General features: G+C 41.8%; 1 protein-coding gene across 3 annotated transcripts in view; it reads right to left on the bottom strand.

Annotated features, from left to right (window-relative positions):
• Positions 1–3588: 3588 nt before the first annotated feature.
• ADAMTS9 (ADAM metallopeptidase with thrombospondin type 1 motif 9) overlaps positions 3589–17034 on the bottom strand; it is a 166309-nt gene continuing 152863 nt past the window's right edge. For all 3 annotated transcript variants that reach the window (XM_082726988.1, XM_082726987.1, XM_082726984.1), the window contains 2 exons: positions 7274–7368; positions 3589–5114 (listed from right to left, as the gene is read on the bottom strand). In XM_082726988.1, the coding sequence (XP_082583114.1) occupies positions 7279–7368 (90 nt within the window). In that variant the 3' untranslated portion in view covers positions 3589–5114; positions 7274–7278. The remainder of the gene's footprint in view (positions 5115–7273; positions 7369–17034) is intronic.

The raw sequence follows: 17034 nt of genomic DNA, 5'->3' as shown, positions 1-17034 counted from the left end.
AATGATGTTATAAACTGAGCTGCGCCATCTTCTGAACACAAAACATGTGCTTAAGGCTATAGCAAAAAGTTCTTCAAATTTCTTAGGAAAAAACATCAACATTTGCTATTTTTAAAAGGGAGTCTCCAGGGAAAAACCTAAATTTATGATCTGGGTTATTTTTAATTTTGAGGTACATATTTGAGGAGAGTAGTCAAATCTTTGCAGGGCTTAGGGGCTCTGAAGGTCTTTGGCCCATCTTGCAGAATCACCTCTAAAATAAGCCAAAAACATTGCACACGCACTAACAGGGCAACGACCTAGATTGGAGACCAAAAGCCAGCACAGGACCGCTCCTGCCACCTGCTGGTAACAGGTGGAATTTCCCCGCACCCAGGGTGGTTGGTGGCAGGCTTTTATGGGGACCCTCGCAGGTTGGTTTGTAACTGCATAAAGAATTTCTGACCATTTTATTTAAAACAGCAGCACACTTACCCCGGGATACAGGGCTCGCTCTGTTCCTCTTCTCCCTTTATTTCTTCCTCCGGTACTTCTCCCCATCCCACAGTGGGTTTTGTTTGCTATTTGTTACTAGCATATCAGAAGAGAAAGAAACGTAGAACCCGGAAAGCAAAGGGAACGGCAGCGTGTGTGAAAGCTCTGGCTATGAGAGCTCTTGATGCTGATGGAATGACACATTGGGCCACGGTCATACCTGGGAGCCATGGTGGCCAACGGAGTCGGATTTACTATTGGGAAACCATTGTGGAGTGGTTTTGTTGGGTCTTTGCTTCTTGTCCATCTGTCACCACTACAATGTAAGCTCCAAAGGGCACTGATTTTTATAGGTTTTGTGCACTGCTGCTGGAAGAAGCTGCTAATTTGCCCATCAGCCATCCTTCCCTTCATCCTATTGTAATAGAAACCTCGCCTGCCCATAGCCTTTGCTGGTACGTGGTAGCCTGCTGCGGAGCATTTCCGCTCGATGAGGACATGCATCGAAGCAAATGCCAAGAAGTGGGGAATAAAAGTCATTCTTTAACTTCCAGATCTTGCCTGATGACCTTAAGATGATTGCTCCCTTCCTTCAGGTTAAACACAAATATGATGGGGACGAGCCACGTAAGGACGACACCTTTGAGAATGGCTAAGCCACAAAACTGAAGGAGCCCGAGTTCTCTGATGACATACAGAATCAAGTCACCAATCGGATAGGACCTGTGCATGGTGAGGAGAGAGAAATAAATATCCATGTTATTTTGGGATTTCTTCCTTATAAAGCCTCTGTTATGAACTGAATTGTGCCTCCCCAAAAGTCATATGTTAAAGCCTTAGCCCCTAATGTGGCCACGTTTGGAGATATGGGGTGTAATCAAAATTAAATGAAGTCCTAAGAGTGGGGCCCTATCCAACAGGACTGGTGTCCTCATAAGGAGAAACAGAGACACCAAAGACCGCTTTCTCTCTCCGTGCTCACTCTGAGGTTAGGCCCTGTGAGGGCTCGGTGAGAAGAGGCACGTCCAGGCATGTTTAGGAGCTAGGAAGGGGCCCTCATTACAAACCAACCCAGGTGGCACCTTGATCTTGAACTTCTAGCCTCTGGAATTGTGAGAATAGATTCCCATTGTAAGCCTCCATGTATTTTGCTACGGGAGCCCTAGTGGGCGAATACAGCCCCTACCTAGCCTGTACCCTTAACGAATACACTGCTGCATCCCTGGTGCCTAGCTTAGGCCTGGAAATAAGTAGATGCTCGTTAAGTATTATTTGGGTAAATTAATGAATGAAAAGAATAGAAAGACAGTATTTAATCTGTACACTGCTATAAAAATGTTAAAAATCCACAGACTCTAAAAGACAGTATCTGTCCATTCTGCCACCTACACATTCATCTTTGTGTCACCCTGCTGTATTTGTAGGCAAATGACCTTCCTTCTTGCAGTCCACCCTCTGTCTATCCACTGTCAGCATCTGTTCATTTTCCCACCTCCTTCACTCTATAATTTTCCACCATGACAATAGTCACCACCCTTGCCCAGATCCTATTATCTCTCATTTACTTTGTGCTAATTGCTTCCAAACCACTCCCTCTCCTCTCTGTACTTGAACCTGTCACAGAGACTTCTAGTTGTCTCTCTTAAATTCATTTTGCCTGCTTTCATAGGAACAGATCCCTCGTTTTATTCAGATTGGCAATATACTCTGTGAAACAACCTGGTTTCTCTACTGCTCCTGCCAGCTAGAAGCTGTAAGTGGAATTTGTTAAACGAGGCTTCTGGAAAACCTTTTTAAAAGCAAGACAGCTGGGGCCAGGCCACTTTTCCTCCACTCTTTTCTTCCCGTCTGGAATTTGGGAGTGATTGCTGGAGCCTTAGCAGCCATATTGAACTATGGAGGATTGAGGAGACAAGATAGAGAAAGAAACTGCACCTGAGAATTCTGTGGAGCTGCCATACCAGGCCTGGATTGCCTATCTCCAGGGTTATTTTACATAATAGTAAAACACTGTTGTGTTGAAAAGTGAACACACTTTTTAATGTATAAGACATTGCAGTCAGGTCTCCGAAATTAGCAGTTGAACGTTAATTCCTAACTGAAACCATTCATGTTGGCCATCAGTTTAAATTTGCCGATGCACAGTTTGAAGGCAGCTATTTTAACACCATTGATGCAGGATGCGGGGCTGAAAAGGTCTTCAGAAAACAATCTCACAAGGTAAGTAGGAGGACTATCAATAGCCTCATTTTATGAAGTAAAGAAACTAAAGCTTAGAATCAGTTAGTAGATATCAGAAGAAAGACTAGAACCCAGGTCTCAGACAATGCTGAGGGTCGATAAGGGGTGGCATCATGGTGTTAGCTATAGGATTTGAATTTGCCCACACATGCAAACACACACACACACACACACACACACACACACAGTTGGAATCTAGAGTAGATACACTCTGCTTTTGCCTGTCTTTATACTATCTATCCTTCTTTGTTAACAAAACCCCTTCTTCTGGGAACTTTCCTCCAGCCGAAGCTGTCAATCACCTGACTCTAGGTGGTACATGGCCCCCTCAACAACATGACTGGCCCAAAGGTGGACCCGTGACCCAATTAGAGCCAAACACGGGTGTTTGGGGACTGCCACTTACTCACTGTACATGAACTTCTGCTTGGTGGTTATGAGGAAGAGCTAAAAATTTAGAGGAGGGGTTGGCATATGGTGGATGCCCACTTACTATTTACTGTTTATCTGACAACTTTGGAAAGCTCTTATTTCCCTGGATACCATTAAGTCCAGAGAGTAGAAACTCCTGCCATATAAAATTAACAATGAAGCCCCCAAGCCCACTTAAATCTCCTGTTTTATTTGTTCATTTGTTCCCCATCATACAGACAAGAGAGTAATATCTCTCTCAGAACCACTTCAGCTGATTTGAATAGTGAAAAAGCAGACCTTGGGGACAGTCCCCGTCCCTTATATATCTCTGGAGTGACAACTGTAATCGATGGGATTACAAAAATATGTCTTGCTTCTCAATCCAACAATCTTAAAAAGTTGGACATATTTTCAATCCAACTTGAATCAAGAGTCCAGAAACCATGTAAAACACAAATGTTTGGATGTGCTCATGGTATTTATTCATAGTATATTTTCACAATGTATTAATAAACGAGAATAACACATTCATACACTGAGTATAGCCTCTTCTGGAGCACTCTGGAGTTTGTTTGGGGTTGGAGGTTACTGCCAGGTTTTTTTCCCAATCTCTTTGGGTTGCGGAGGTGGGCTGGATTTCTCAAACCGAGCACCTGGCGTGGGCCACTGGCAATGGCTTCCCTTCAATCAGGTCAGAAGGTCAGAAAGATGACTTCAACTTCCATTTTGGAAATAAGTTACAAGCAGTTGGTTAATGGACAATCAGAAAGATTCAGGTGTCTCGTACTCCACAGTTTATGTCTTCTCACAAATGCTGATTGCGGTAGCAGCCATGGACACTGGCGGGGTCCTAGGCTCACGTTCTGAAGAGAAGTCATGTCACCAGCCAATGTGTTTATCCTGTGACATGCTGGTGACAAGACAATTGTGATGACTAAAAACTGGTCCTGAACTTCTCCAGGTGTGCTGGGGGTCCTGAAGGTCATCCCATCCTGAGCACCCTCTGTCTTGCAACCAGTAAACATGGACATCACTTTAGAACATCTTGGCAAAATATTGAGAGAGTCCCACTTTCTTAGTATCATTCTATAATGAAGCTGCTTTGGAGTAGCCTCCATTTAACTTCGGAGAGATCAAGGCGCCAAGAACTGAAGCAAAGTATTAATAACGATAACAAAATAAAGAACAGAGTCTACCTCTCTTCCAAAACAGGCATATCCAAACATAGGGATAAACAAGCTGGTCTTACTTTTCCAAGTGATTCTGTCCATTATAAACTGTCCTTCCATTCCTCCCTTTTATTAAAAATGTTTACATTTCTGAGTCTGATATCACTTAAGTATATACAATATATAGCACCAAGGCAGCAATTTTTTTTTTTCCCAGAGATCACATGAAACTGAATAGACAATTAACATCACTAACAGCTGCAATGATCTGTGACATTACTACATTACTAATTGGCGGATACTTTCCTAGGAATGCCAAAATACACTCATATGACCCTTGTAGCACCTTGATGGCAGCTAGGTTGTTTTAAAAAACAAAAACGAAGTACAATTTTAAAAGTAACAGCAGAATATTTACAGATAGAAAGTAAACAATAATGTACCGTGATAATGAAGGATCACTTCTGTCATAGTACTACATATAATGTAGAGTACGTAAAATGCAGTGATCTGACTGCAAGGGACAAATTATGCAAAAGGCAGTCGTAATAGAATCATTTTACGTACAAAAATATTACATCACAATAAATAATTTCAAACATAAATATTAAACTTTACATCATTAGGATATTCCACATACACACACACACACATATACATGTATATGTGTGTGTGTGTCTATGTATATATGTGCATATGTACACACACACCCACTCATACAAGTCCTCACACACGCACGCACGCACACAAATTTCAGGTGGAGGTATTGCATTACTATCCTTCATCCATCCCATAATGACTTCCTCTTCAGAGCACCTGAAAATGAACAAGCCACACAAGAAATGTAAACCATCTGTCTCAAATGTCATACAGCAGGCAAGATCACTTTTTACATACAGGATCTTAAAAAAACGACGCTACTTTGTCTAGATTTTAAAAGTGATGTATGTTTGCTATAAGAAACATGAACATTTCTGGGGAGCATAAAAAGAATAAAATAATAAACTAATAGCCTGAAATCTCTCCTGTGAGATACTGCTCTTCAAATATTGGTCCATTTCCTTCCAGTTTTTTTCTAGACACAACATGTAAATATCATGTATATACAATTCACTCAAATTTTACTGCCTATAAACACATACAAAACTATTTTACTAAATATAAAATATGTAAAATACATATAAAATGAGGATCTCTAGTGGATTCCCACTGACTTGGCCTGCCTCCATACCATCTCCTTTTTTCTGATAACAAATTCCTTCTTCTTCCTCTTCTTTTCTTTTTTTTTTAAATGACTTTCAATTTTTTTTTTAAGATTTTATTTATTTATCAGAGAGAGAGAGGGAGAGAGAGCGAGCACAGGCAGACAGAATGGCAGGCAGAGGCAGAGGGAGAAGCAGGCTCCCTGCCGAGCAAGGAGCCTGATGTGGGACTTGATCCCAGAACGCTGGGATCATGACCTGAGCCGAAGGCAGCTGCCCAACCAACTAGGCCACCCAGGCGTCCCTCTTCTTCCTCTTCTAAACGAAGCTGTAGATCACCCAACTCCAGCTGGGTATATGATCTCAGTCTCCTGGACCTTGTAATTGGTTCAGAAGTGCCCATGCAACCAAGGAGAGCCTGAGTTCTTGTGCAGAATGCACGCTGGAGGTGGGCATTTATCTGGGGCCCTGAACGGCAAAGATGATGTAAGCCTAGAGCTGCCAGAGACCAGGGAGTGGGGGAGATGTTCTGTCTGAGAATGAAACAAGCCTTTCTGACTTATGGGAGAATGAAAGGGTCTTGATCCTGTTTGAGCCTCTGGATCCAGCTATGCCTGAAGCTAGCCCACTGCTTGGATTTCTCAGTTATTTAAGGCAGTACATCTCCTTTTTTTCCCCTGTTGCCTCAACAGAAACAATCCTAATGGAAGATCATCATTTTGAATATGAATGTTTAATGAAACAGTGAAATACTGATACATAAATGTCAAGTAGGTACTCCTACGTCAGGATCTTAAAGAGTCCTACAGGACAATGAGCTGCCCAAAGCTTGAAATAAATTGCAGAAGTCTCCTGGGATTGACTGAACTCATCCACTGTAGCTGAAGGCATGGCGATGAGACAACGAGGGACCAATCCAGGCCTCTGCCCAGCAGAGGGAGCATGTGTCAGCATAAAGAGGTTAGACCAGGCACTGTCAGACCTTATCATGCATGACTCTCTTGTGTATTTGTTAAAATACAGATTCTGATTTTGCAGGTCTAGGGTAAGGCATGAGAGTTTGTATTCCAAAAATGCAAATCTAGCGTAATGCTGATCATGCTAGCCCTCAGAGGACACTGTGAGTCACATGTGTGTTGAATAGCACATTAAGCAAGAGCCCTGGCTTTGGGGTAGAGCACTACCCCAAGTGGGTTCTGCCAAAGGAATCGACTAGGCAAGCACTTGCCTCTGTGGGTCTCAGCCTCTATCTGTAAAATGAGGATAAAGCCCCATCCTGTGGCTTTATTGTGAGGATTCAGGGAAATAATGCTTGCAGGGTGCGCGGCTCAGTACCTGACACATAGTCAGGGCTCACCGATGCCATTAATATCACTCTTGCAATACTCTCGGGCAGCATCTCCAACATGAATCCATAGGTCACCTGAATCAAAACTCCCTGTATTCAAAATACAGATTGTTAGATGCGCCAGAGACCAAAGGACTTCTAGAGATGGAGTCCAGCAAACACCTTGGGTAAATACTGCAGAGGGAGCTGATGCAAAAAGCCTAAGGACCTCACCTCCAAGGGTGCAGCAGAGACGACCTCAATCACGTGAGGGCAGGTGAGCAGGAGAGAAAAAGGTAGAAGAGTTCTGAGTCACTTTTGAGGTCCTTCAAGGGCAGGTTAGGACCTGTCTGGGGGGCAACTGACCAGCCCCCATTTGCTAGTTATTAGTTTACAGAAAGAAGAGGAGAGAGAGAGAAAGAGAGGGAAACGTGGGACTTACTCACCTTAACTATAATATTTGGACCTCCAGGCCGGTGCCAGAGGATGGGGTACATTTTCCACAGTAACCACCACATTTTCCTATGACTCGGGTTCCATCCTGCAAGAAAATGCATGTGCTCAGACCACCTGCTGGGCTAATGTTCCCAGGGCTGCCACTGGCTTCGGGGAAATCTCTCGTGCATGCACAGGAGGTACCAGAAGCAGAGCCTAACATCCTCACGTGGTCTACAACAGGGGCTGACAAATGAGGGTTTGTGGGCCCGTGCAGCCTGCCACCTGTTTCTGTATGGCCCATAAATCAGGAGCAGTGTTTACATTTTTAAATGGTTGAGAGGGAGCAAACCAAGAATAATATTTCCTGACATGTGAAAATGATGGGGAATTCAAATTTCAGTATCCGTAATAAAGTTTTATTGGAACACAGCCCCACTTATTCATTCATTTAACGTCTGTGCCTGTGCTCAGGCTCCCACAGCAGGGTGAGTAGTGGTGACACTTCTCATTGCTTTACACTGCTACTCAGCACCCTGCAAATCATGGAGACACCCTTGGAACTTGGCAGTGTTGTGGATGCTGTGCATATTGCCGTATCGAAACATTTTGTTTTATTTTATTATCAGCATATACCATCATGTCAGAACCTGAATACAAAAGTGACTTTGAATGTTGCTCTTTTAAGGCACCTTGGCATAGGAACTTATTCTCTTATCAAAATGAAATGTTTCTCATGCAATGACACCACAGCCCTGCGAGAAAAATACGGAATACACCAATGCTACCGACCTCAGCCTCATCATACATTCCCAACTCACTAGGAAAGCAACGGTCATACATTTAGAAAATTTACAACTGACGATCTCTTCACAGCATAATCTCTTCCTCACAATAAAAAATAAAACCGAGTAAAAATAAACAATGAAACTGACTATGTTTCCAAGTAGCTGATGTGTTAGCCAAGCAGGGAAAACAGGGTATATACCCCCAGGTGAGTTAAGGACATTTTGTTTCATTGAACAGCTGAACAAATGTGTCCAGAGAAAACACATTGTTTAAGACTATTATCCTTTCCATAGGAACAGCTGCTTGAGAAGTTAATGACACGGAAAGCAACATCAATAATCAATTAAAATGCAAGGCACATAATTTTGGGTGGTATTTTTTGACACTTGATGAGTTGATGGGTGGATAGTATTCATATCATTCTGTTGTTTATTTGAGGAGGTGATGCCGAGTCTGAAGTGACTCAAGAATTAGCTTCTGTGAAGAGTCTGTGTGGAATGAATTCAGGCAAGAAAGCTTCAAAGACACCGAGGAAACACTAGTGCCAAATAACTGAAGTGGAATCTACCAAGACATGTTGGCAACTGACAATAGTAAAAAATACGTAGATGGCCTAGAGGCAAAGATGGCAGAGGAGTAGGGGACCCTATTTCAACTGGTCCCCTGAATTGAGCTGAATAGGTATCTGAACACTCCTGAAATCAGCCTGAGATGTAAGAAGGTATCTCTGGCTCTCTAGAAACAGAATATCTCTGGTGGTTGGTTTTGAGGTGTGAAGTGGGGAGCATGATCTGCCCGTGATTCTGCGGGCAGATATTAGAAGATAAATAGAAAGGGGAGGAAGCCTCCTGGATCCTGTGCTGTCAGGGCACCAAAGCCTCCGGTGCCAGGGACTGGGCACAGACTCAAAGACCCGTACCAGTGGGAAAAGGGCAGGCCCCCAGACTTCAGTCTGGGGGGGCACACGTGTGAACTGGGGGCAGCTGGTGATTTTAGAAGGACAAAGGGCAGAGACATACCTGGACCTGGAAGCGAGGGCTGGGAGCGCTGCTGTGGGGTGCAAAACCCAGGACACTGCGGTTTTTAGCAGCACAGACAAAAAAAGGAGACAGTATGGCTTGGAGAGCTCACTGGAGAACAGACTGCTATCTCTCTGCTCTGAGACAGAAGTTTGATATGGTGACTTCTCCTCTGACTCTTGGAAGAGATGCAGAAAGCTGCCAGGGGAAGCCGCCAGAGAAAGCCACCAGAGAACAAAAGGCTCCAAAACTGGTTTTTACTGAACCCATCCCCCACACAGGGGGCAGGGCAACTCTGTCCAAATGGGGCTGCCTGAGTAACAGTGTGTCAGGCCCCTCCCTCAGAAGACAGGCTGGAAGAACAAGAGGCCAACAACCTTAAGGTCCCTATAAAAGAGGTGCATCTTGCCTGGGTTGCAGTCAATAATCTGTACTCTGTACATTCCCTCAACCACCCCTCAATAGAATGGCTAAGAGTAGGAACCTCCAACACAGGAAAAATTCAGAGACAGTGACCTCTGTCACAGAACTAATGGATATGGATATAAGCAAAATGTTGGAAATAGACTTCAAGGTAACAGTTATGCAGATAATAGCTAGGATGGCTAAAACTATTAATGCTAACAGATTCTCTAAAGGCAGAAACTTGAGAGCGGATCTGGCAGAACTTAAAAATACTATCAATGAGATCCAATCTAATCTAGATACTCTGACAGCTAGGGTAAACACAAGGCAGAAGAATGAATTAGTGATCTAGAAGACAAACTGATAGAAAAGAAGGAACAGGAATCACCCTGGAACAAAGAGCTTAAAAACCATGAAAACAGAATTAGAGAAATAAATGACACCATGAAACAGTTCCATTTCAGAAGTACTGGGATCCCTAAGAGGGTAGAGAGAGATATAGGACCAGAAGATATATTTGAGCAAATCATAGCTGAGAACTTCCCTAATCTGCAGAATGAAACAATCATTTGTGTCCTAGAGGCAGAGAGGACCCCTCCCAAGATCAAGGAGAACAAACCAATGCCCTGGCATGTAATAGTAAAACTCCCAAATCTTAGAACCAAGGAAACCATCTTAGGGGCAGTGTGGGGGAAGAGATTCCTTACATACAGAGAGAGGAACATCAGAATAATGTCAGACCTGTCCACAGAGACTTGACAGGCCAGAACGAGCTGGCAAGACATATTCAGGGTACTAAATGAGAAGAACATGCAGCTAAGAATTCTTTATCCAGCAAGGCTGTCATTTAGAATGGATGGAGAGAGAAAGAGCTTCCAAGACCAGCAAAAACTGAAAGAATATGTGACCACTAAGCTGGCCCTGCAAGAAATATTAAGGGGAGGGTGTCTATAAAAGGAGAAAGACCCCAGGAGTGACACAGAAAAGAAATTTACAGAGACAATCTATAGAAACAAGGACTTCACAGGCAACATGATGACAATAAAATTGTATCTTTCAATCATCATTCTCAATGTGAATGGTCTAAATGCTTCCATAAAATGGCATAGGGTTGCAGATTGGATAAAGAGACAGGACCCATGCATATGCTTTGTCTACAAGAGACTTATTTTGAATCTAATGATACAGCCTGAAAGCAAAGGGATAGAGAACCATCTTTAATGCCAACAGACCTCAAAAGAAAGCTAGGGTAGCAATTCTCATATCAGACAAATTAGATTTTAAGCTAAAGACTGTAGTTAGAAATACAGAAGGACTCTATATCATTCTTAAAGGGGCTATCCAACAAGAAGATCTAACAATTGTAAATATCTCTGTCCCCAACATGGAAGCAGCCAACTACATAAGCAAAACCGTTAATAAAAATAAAGAAACATATTGATAATAATATGTTAACAGTAGGAGACCTCAACACTCCACTCTCAGCAATAGACAGCTCATCTGAGCAGAAAATCAACAAAGAAACAAGAGCTTTGAATGACACACTGGACCAGATGGATCTCATAGATATATACAGAACATTCCACCCTAAAACAATAAAATACTCATTCTTTCTTGAGCACACATGGAACTTTCTCCAGAACAGACCCCATACTGGGTCACAGATCAGGTCTCAACTGATACCCAAAGACTGAGATTATTCCCTGCATCTTCTCAGACCACAATGCTTTGAAACTGGAGCTCAATCACAAGGAAAAGTCTGAAAGAAATTCAAACAGTTGGAAGCTAAAGGCCCTCCTGCTCAAGAATGTTTGGGTCAACCAGAAAATCAAAGAAGAATTTAGACAATTCATGGAAACCAATGAGAATGAAAACACATCAGTCCAAAGCCAATAGGATACGGCAACGGTGGTCCTAAGCAGGAAATACATAGCCATCCAAGCCTCACTCCAAAAAATAGAAAAATCCCCAATACACAAATTATCTTTACACTTTAAGAACTGGAGAATTAACAACAGATTAAGCCTAATCCACACATGAAAAGGAAAATAATTAAGATTAGAGCAGAGATCAATGAATTATAAACCAGAGACGCAGTAGAACACATCAACAAAACTAGAAGCTGGTTCTTTGAAAGAATTAATAAGATTGATAAACTACTGGGCAGACTTCTTTAAAAGAAAAGAGAAAGGACCCAAATTAATAAAATTATGAATGAAAGGGTAAAGATCATGACTAACATCAAGGATATAGAAACAATTAAAAGATATTATTATCCATAGCTATAGGCCAATAAGTTAAGCAACCTAGAAGAAATGGATACATTTCTAGAAACCTATAAACTACCAAGATTGAAACAGGAAGAAGTTGACAACCTGAGCAGATTACAGGCCAATAACCTGTAAGGGGATTGAAACAGTGATCAAAAACCTCCCAAAAACAAGAGTCCAGTACCTGATGGATTCCCTAGGGAATGCTACCAAACATTCAAAGACAAATTAATACCCATTCTCCTTAAGCTGCTTCAAAAAATAGAAACAGAAGGAAAACATCCAGACTCTCTCTATGAGGCTGGCATTACCTTGATCCCCAAACCAGGCAAAGACCCCCTATCGAAAAGGAGAATTTCAGACCAATATCCCTGATGACTATGGATGTCGAAATTCTCAGTCCTAGTTAATAGGATCCAACAGTACGTTAAAAGGATTATCCTCCACAACCAGGTGGGATTTATCCCTGGGAGGCAAGGGTGGTTCCACATTCACAAATCAGTTAATATGACAGAACACATTAATAAGAGGAGAGAGAACTACATGGTCTTCTCAATTGATGCAGAAAAAGCATTTGACAAAATATAGCATTCTTTCCTGATTAAAACTCTTCAGTGTGTTGGAATGGGGGGAACATTGCCCAATTTCCTAAAATCCATCTAGGAAAAACCTACAGCAAATATCATTCTCAATGGAGAAAAGCTGAGAGTCTTTTCCTTACAATTAGGAACACAACAAGGATACCCGCTCTCACCAATATTGTTTAACATAGTACTAGAAGTCCTTGGAACAGCAATCAGACAACAAAAAGATATAAAAGGTATTCATATTGGCAAAGAAGAAGTCAAACTTTCTCTTCAAAGATGACGTATTTTATGCAGAAAACCCAAAAGACTCCACTCCCAAATTACTAGAACTCATAGAGCAATTCAGTAATGTGGCAGGATACAAAATCAATGCACAGAAATCAGTTGCTTTCTTAAACACTAACAATGTACCCGTAGAAAGAGAAATTAGAGAATTGATTCCATTTACAATAGCACCAAAAACCATAAGAATAAACCTAACCAAAAAGGTAAAGGATCTATACTCTAGGAACTACAGAACACTCATGAAAATAATAGAAGAAGAAACAAAAAATGGAAAAACATTCCATGCTCATTTTAACATTGTTAAAATGTTTATGCTGGGGGTGCCTGGGTGGCTCAGTGGGTTAAGCCTTTGCTTTCAGCTCAGGTCGTGGTCTTGGGGTCCTGGGATCAAGCCCTGCATTGGGCTCTCTGCTCAGCGGGGAGCCTGCTTCCTCCTCTCTCTCTGCCTGCTGCTCTGCCTACTTGTGATCTCTCTCTCTCTCTCTCTCTGTCAAAAGAATAAATAATATATTTTTTAAAAATGTCTGTGCTGCCCAGAACAATCTATACTTCCAATGTCACCTGATCAAAATATGAAAGGCATTTTGCAAAATGTGGAACAAACAATTCTCAAAATTTGTGTGGAATCAGAAAAGACCCCAAATTGACAAGGAAATGTTGAAAAAGAAAAACAAAGCTGGGGGCATCACGTTGCCTGATTTCAAACTATATTACAAACCTGTGATCACCAAGACAGTATGGTGCTGGCACAAAAACAGACACATAGATCAATGGAACAGAATGGAGAACCCAATATGGACCCTCAACTTTATGGTCAAATAATCTTTGACAAAGCAGGAAAAAATATCCAATATAAAAGGACAGTCTCTGCAATAAATGGTGCTGGGAAAATTGGACAGCAACATGGAGAAGAATGAAACTTGACCATTCTCTTACACCATACACAAAGATAAACTCTAAATGGATGAAAGACCTCAACATGAGGCAGGAATCCATCAAAATCCTAGAGGAGAACATAGGCAGTAACATCTTTGTCATCAGCCACAGCAACTTCTTTCAAGACACGTCTCCAAAGGCAAGGTAAACAAAAGTGAAGATGAACTTTTGGGACTTTGCCAAATAAAAAGCTTCTGCACGGCAAAGGAAACAGTCAATAAAACAGAGGCAACCCACAGAATGAGAGAAGATATTTGCAAATGACACTACAGACAAAGGGCTGATATTCAAGATCCATAAAGAACTCCTCAAACTCAACACCCAAAAAACAAATAATCAAGTCAAAAAATGGGCAGAAGACATGAACAGACACTTCTCCAAAGAAGATATAAATGGCTAACAGACACATGAAAAAATGTCCCATCATCATTAGTCATCAGGGAAATTCAAATCAAAACCACACTGAGATACCACCTTATACCAGTTAGAATGGCCAAAATCAACAAGACAATAAATAAGTATTGGAGAGGATGTGGAGAAAGGGGAACCCTCTTACACTGTTGGTGGGAATGCAAGTTGGTGCAGCCACTTTGGAAAACAGTGTGGAGATTCCCTTTTTTTTTTTTTTTTTAAGATTTTATTTTTATTTATTTGGCAGACATAGATCACAAGTAGGCAGAGAGGCAGGCAGAGAGAGAGGAGGAAGCAGGCTTACTTTGGGCTTGATCCCAGGACCCTGGGATCATGACCTGAGCTGAAGGCAAAGGCTTTAACCCACTGAGCCACCCAGGTGCCCCCAGTGTGGAGATTCCTGAAGAAATTAAAAATAGAGCTACCCTATGACCCTGCAATTGCACTACTGGGTATTTACCCCAAAGAAACAGATGTAGTGAAAAGAAGGACCACCTGTACCCCAATGCTCATTAGAGCCATGGCCACAGTCACCAAACTGTGGAAAGAACCAAGATGCCCTTCAACAGACGAATGGATAAAGAAGACATGGTCCATATATACAATGGGGTATTATGCTTCCATCAGAAAGGATGAATACCCAACTTTTGTATCAACATAGACAGGATTGGAGGAGATTTTGCCAAGTGAAATAAGTCAAGCAGAGAAAGTCAATTATCATATGCTTTCACTTACTTGTGGAGCATAAGGAATAGCATGGAGGACACTAGGAGAAGGAAGGGGGAAATGAAGGAAGTGAAACCAGAGCGGGAGAAAAACCATGAGAGACTACAGGCTCCAAGAAACACTGAGAGTTCTAGAAGGGAGGACCATGGAGGGTGGTGAGCCTGGTGGGGGGTATTAAGGCGGGCATGTATTGCATGGAGCGCTGGGTGTTATATGCAAACAACGAATCATGGAACACTACATCAAAACCAAATTAAGTTGGGGTGCCTGGTTGGCTCAGTCATTAGGCGTCTGCCTTTCGCTCGGGTCATGATCGGGATCATAGACAGGTCATGATTGGGTCATGACCTGGGATTGAGCCCCACATCGGGCTCCCTGCTCAGCAGGAAGCCTGCTTCTCCCTCTCCCACTTCCCCTGCTTGTGTTTTCTCTTGCTGTGTCTCTCTGTCAAATAAATAAATAAAATCTTTGAGAAAAAAAAAAGAATGATGTACTGTATGGCAACTAACATAACATAATTTAAAAAAATATGTAGAAGCAGAGAAAGAGTTAGTTGGCCAAATTTACAAAGCTCATAAAAATATAAGATATTGGGGCAGCTGGGTGGCTCAGTCAGCTAAGTGTCCGCCTTCAGCTCAGGCCATGATCTCAGAGTCCTGGGAGGGAGCCCCACTCAGCGGGGAGTCTGCTTCTCCCTCTCCCCCTACCTCTATGCACGTTCTCTCTCTCTCTCTCTCTCTCTCAAACAAATAAATAAATAAATAAAATCTTCAAAAAAATGTAAGATGTTTGAAGCCTGTTTACTCATTGTACTAACCCTCAGTAGGCACTCTATGCAAAATATAAGAATCTATCAGGTGTCATGGAACCGGCAGTATCAAGGATGAAGATCTTTTGCTCTTGGGAACTTATCCATCATGAGTTTTATAAACTTTTAGTCAGAACTAGACGTTGAACACCCTGACTCCTGTCACCATCCAACAGTTTGATAACTGAGTAATGATAAAGTTTTACTGTGAACGTTTGAGCTCACAGGGCTGGGATTTAAAGGTTTCTGAATGAGAACTGCTCTCCGTCGCTGCCCTTGGACACTCACTGGCTTTGGACACTAGCTTTTGCTGTCGATTTGACAATATTTCCTAGTGAACTGAACTTAAATTTCAAGGCAAGACGTTTACTTACAGGCCCAACTTACACTGTGGTAACGTCATTGTAATGGCAGTTAATATTGTTCCAATCAGAAGTAATGTTAAGCTGCTTTCTGTACTTTCCATTCTACTGAAAGTTAAAACAAGAAGCTATAAGTCATGCCACATAAATTTCTGTGGACGTATTTTCTGAGCCTGAGCTGCCATTCCAGCAGCATCTTTTGGACTTTGATGTAAAGTGCAAATAAAATATCATACTTCAAAATCCATGTAACAAAGCTTCCATCTTACCTTCATAGCAAGTACCTAATCTGCGATGTAATGACATTCTGGAGGGCAAATACCAAGAGAAAAATCTAACAGAATTCTAGAAATGCTTGCCAAGCCATGAATATGCTCCATGAAAATTATATGGTTGTGGACTGTATCAGTTGTGGACTATATATATATTTTATCATTTAAAAAACATTTATAAAGATGAAATACAGAAAATCCCATCTCTGACCAGCATTAAGAAACACTTATAACCAATTTTGATAATAGAGAAGGAAGCAAAATATTCAGCTAATTCAGCAAAGTATTATCCACTCCGAATATTCCATTCTTCTCATTGGTAAAAATGTATGGCAAAAAAAAAAAAAAAAAAAAAAAAATTGAACTCCATTATTATTTTTAAAACTCCATCCATAAAAATTTTATACAAATTTCTTTCCACTCTTGTCCTATCAATACATAATATTATTGATTTTGCCTCCTGGCTGGTAAAGTCTAAAATGTTTATAAATAAGAATAAATTATGTGGTTTTTCGCAGATGGAGTTTGCTGCCCCTCCAGATTCATCTTCCGACTCTCCAGATACCATCCCTTCCCTCTACCCCACCCCAGACTTCTGCATTTCTCTGGGCTGCTCTTCGGGCATGCCTTTTATCACACAGGGCCTTTGCGCATACGATGCCGTTCCCTGTAATTGAAACCCTCTTCTGGGTCCCTCTCCCCTCGGTGGACACTGGGTCATCCCACCTTTTGACTGTTAAATTTTTCAGAACTCAGCCCAAGGACCACTGCTTCTCAGACACCTTCCTTCCCCAGTTTCCTGCCACATAGCATCAGGCAAAACGGGGTAATTCTTTCTTTACATCTGTCTTCCTGCTACAGTGTAAGCCCTGTGAGGGTAAGGCCAATGTCTTTTTCAATTC

Source organism: Mustela nivalis, assembly GCF_964662115.1.
Source record: "Mustela nivalis genome assembly, chromosome: 1".
Lineage (NCBI taxonomy): Eukaryota > Metazoa > Chordata > Mammalia > Carnivora > Mustelidae > Mustela > Mustela nivalis.
Note: the sequence above shows the minus strand (reverse complement) of the source record. Positions and strands in the feature narration are given on the sequence as shown.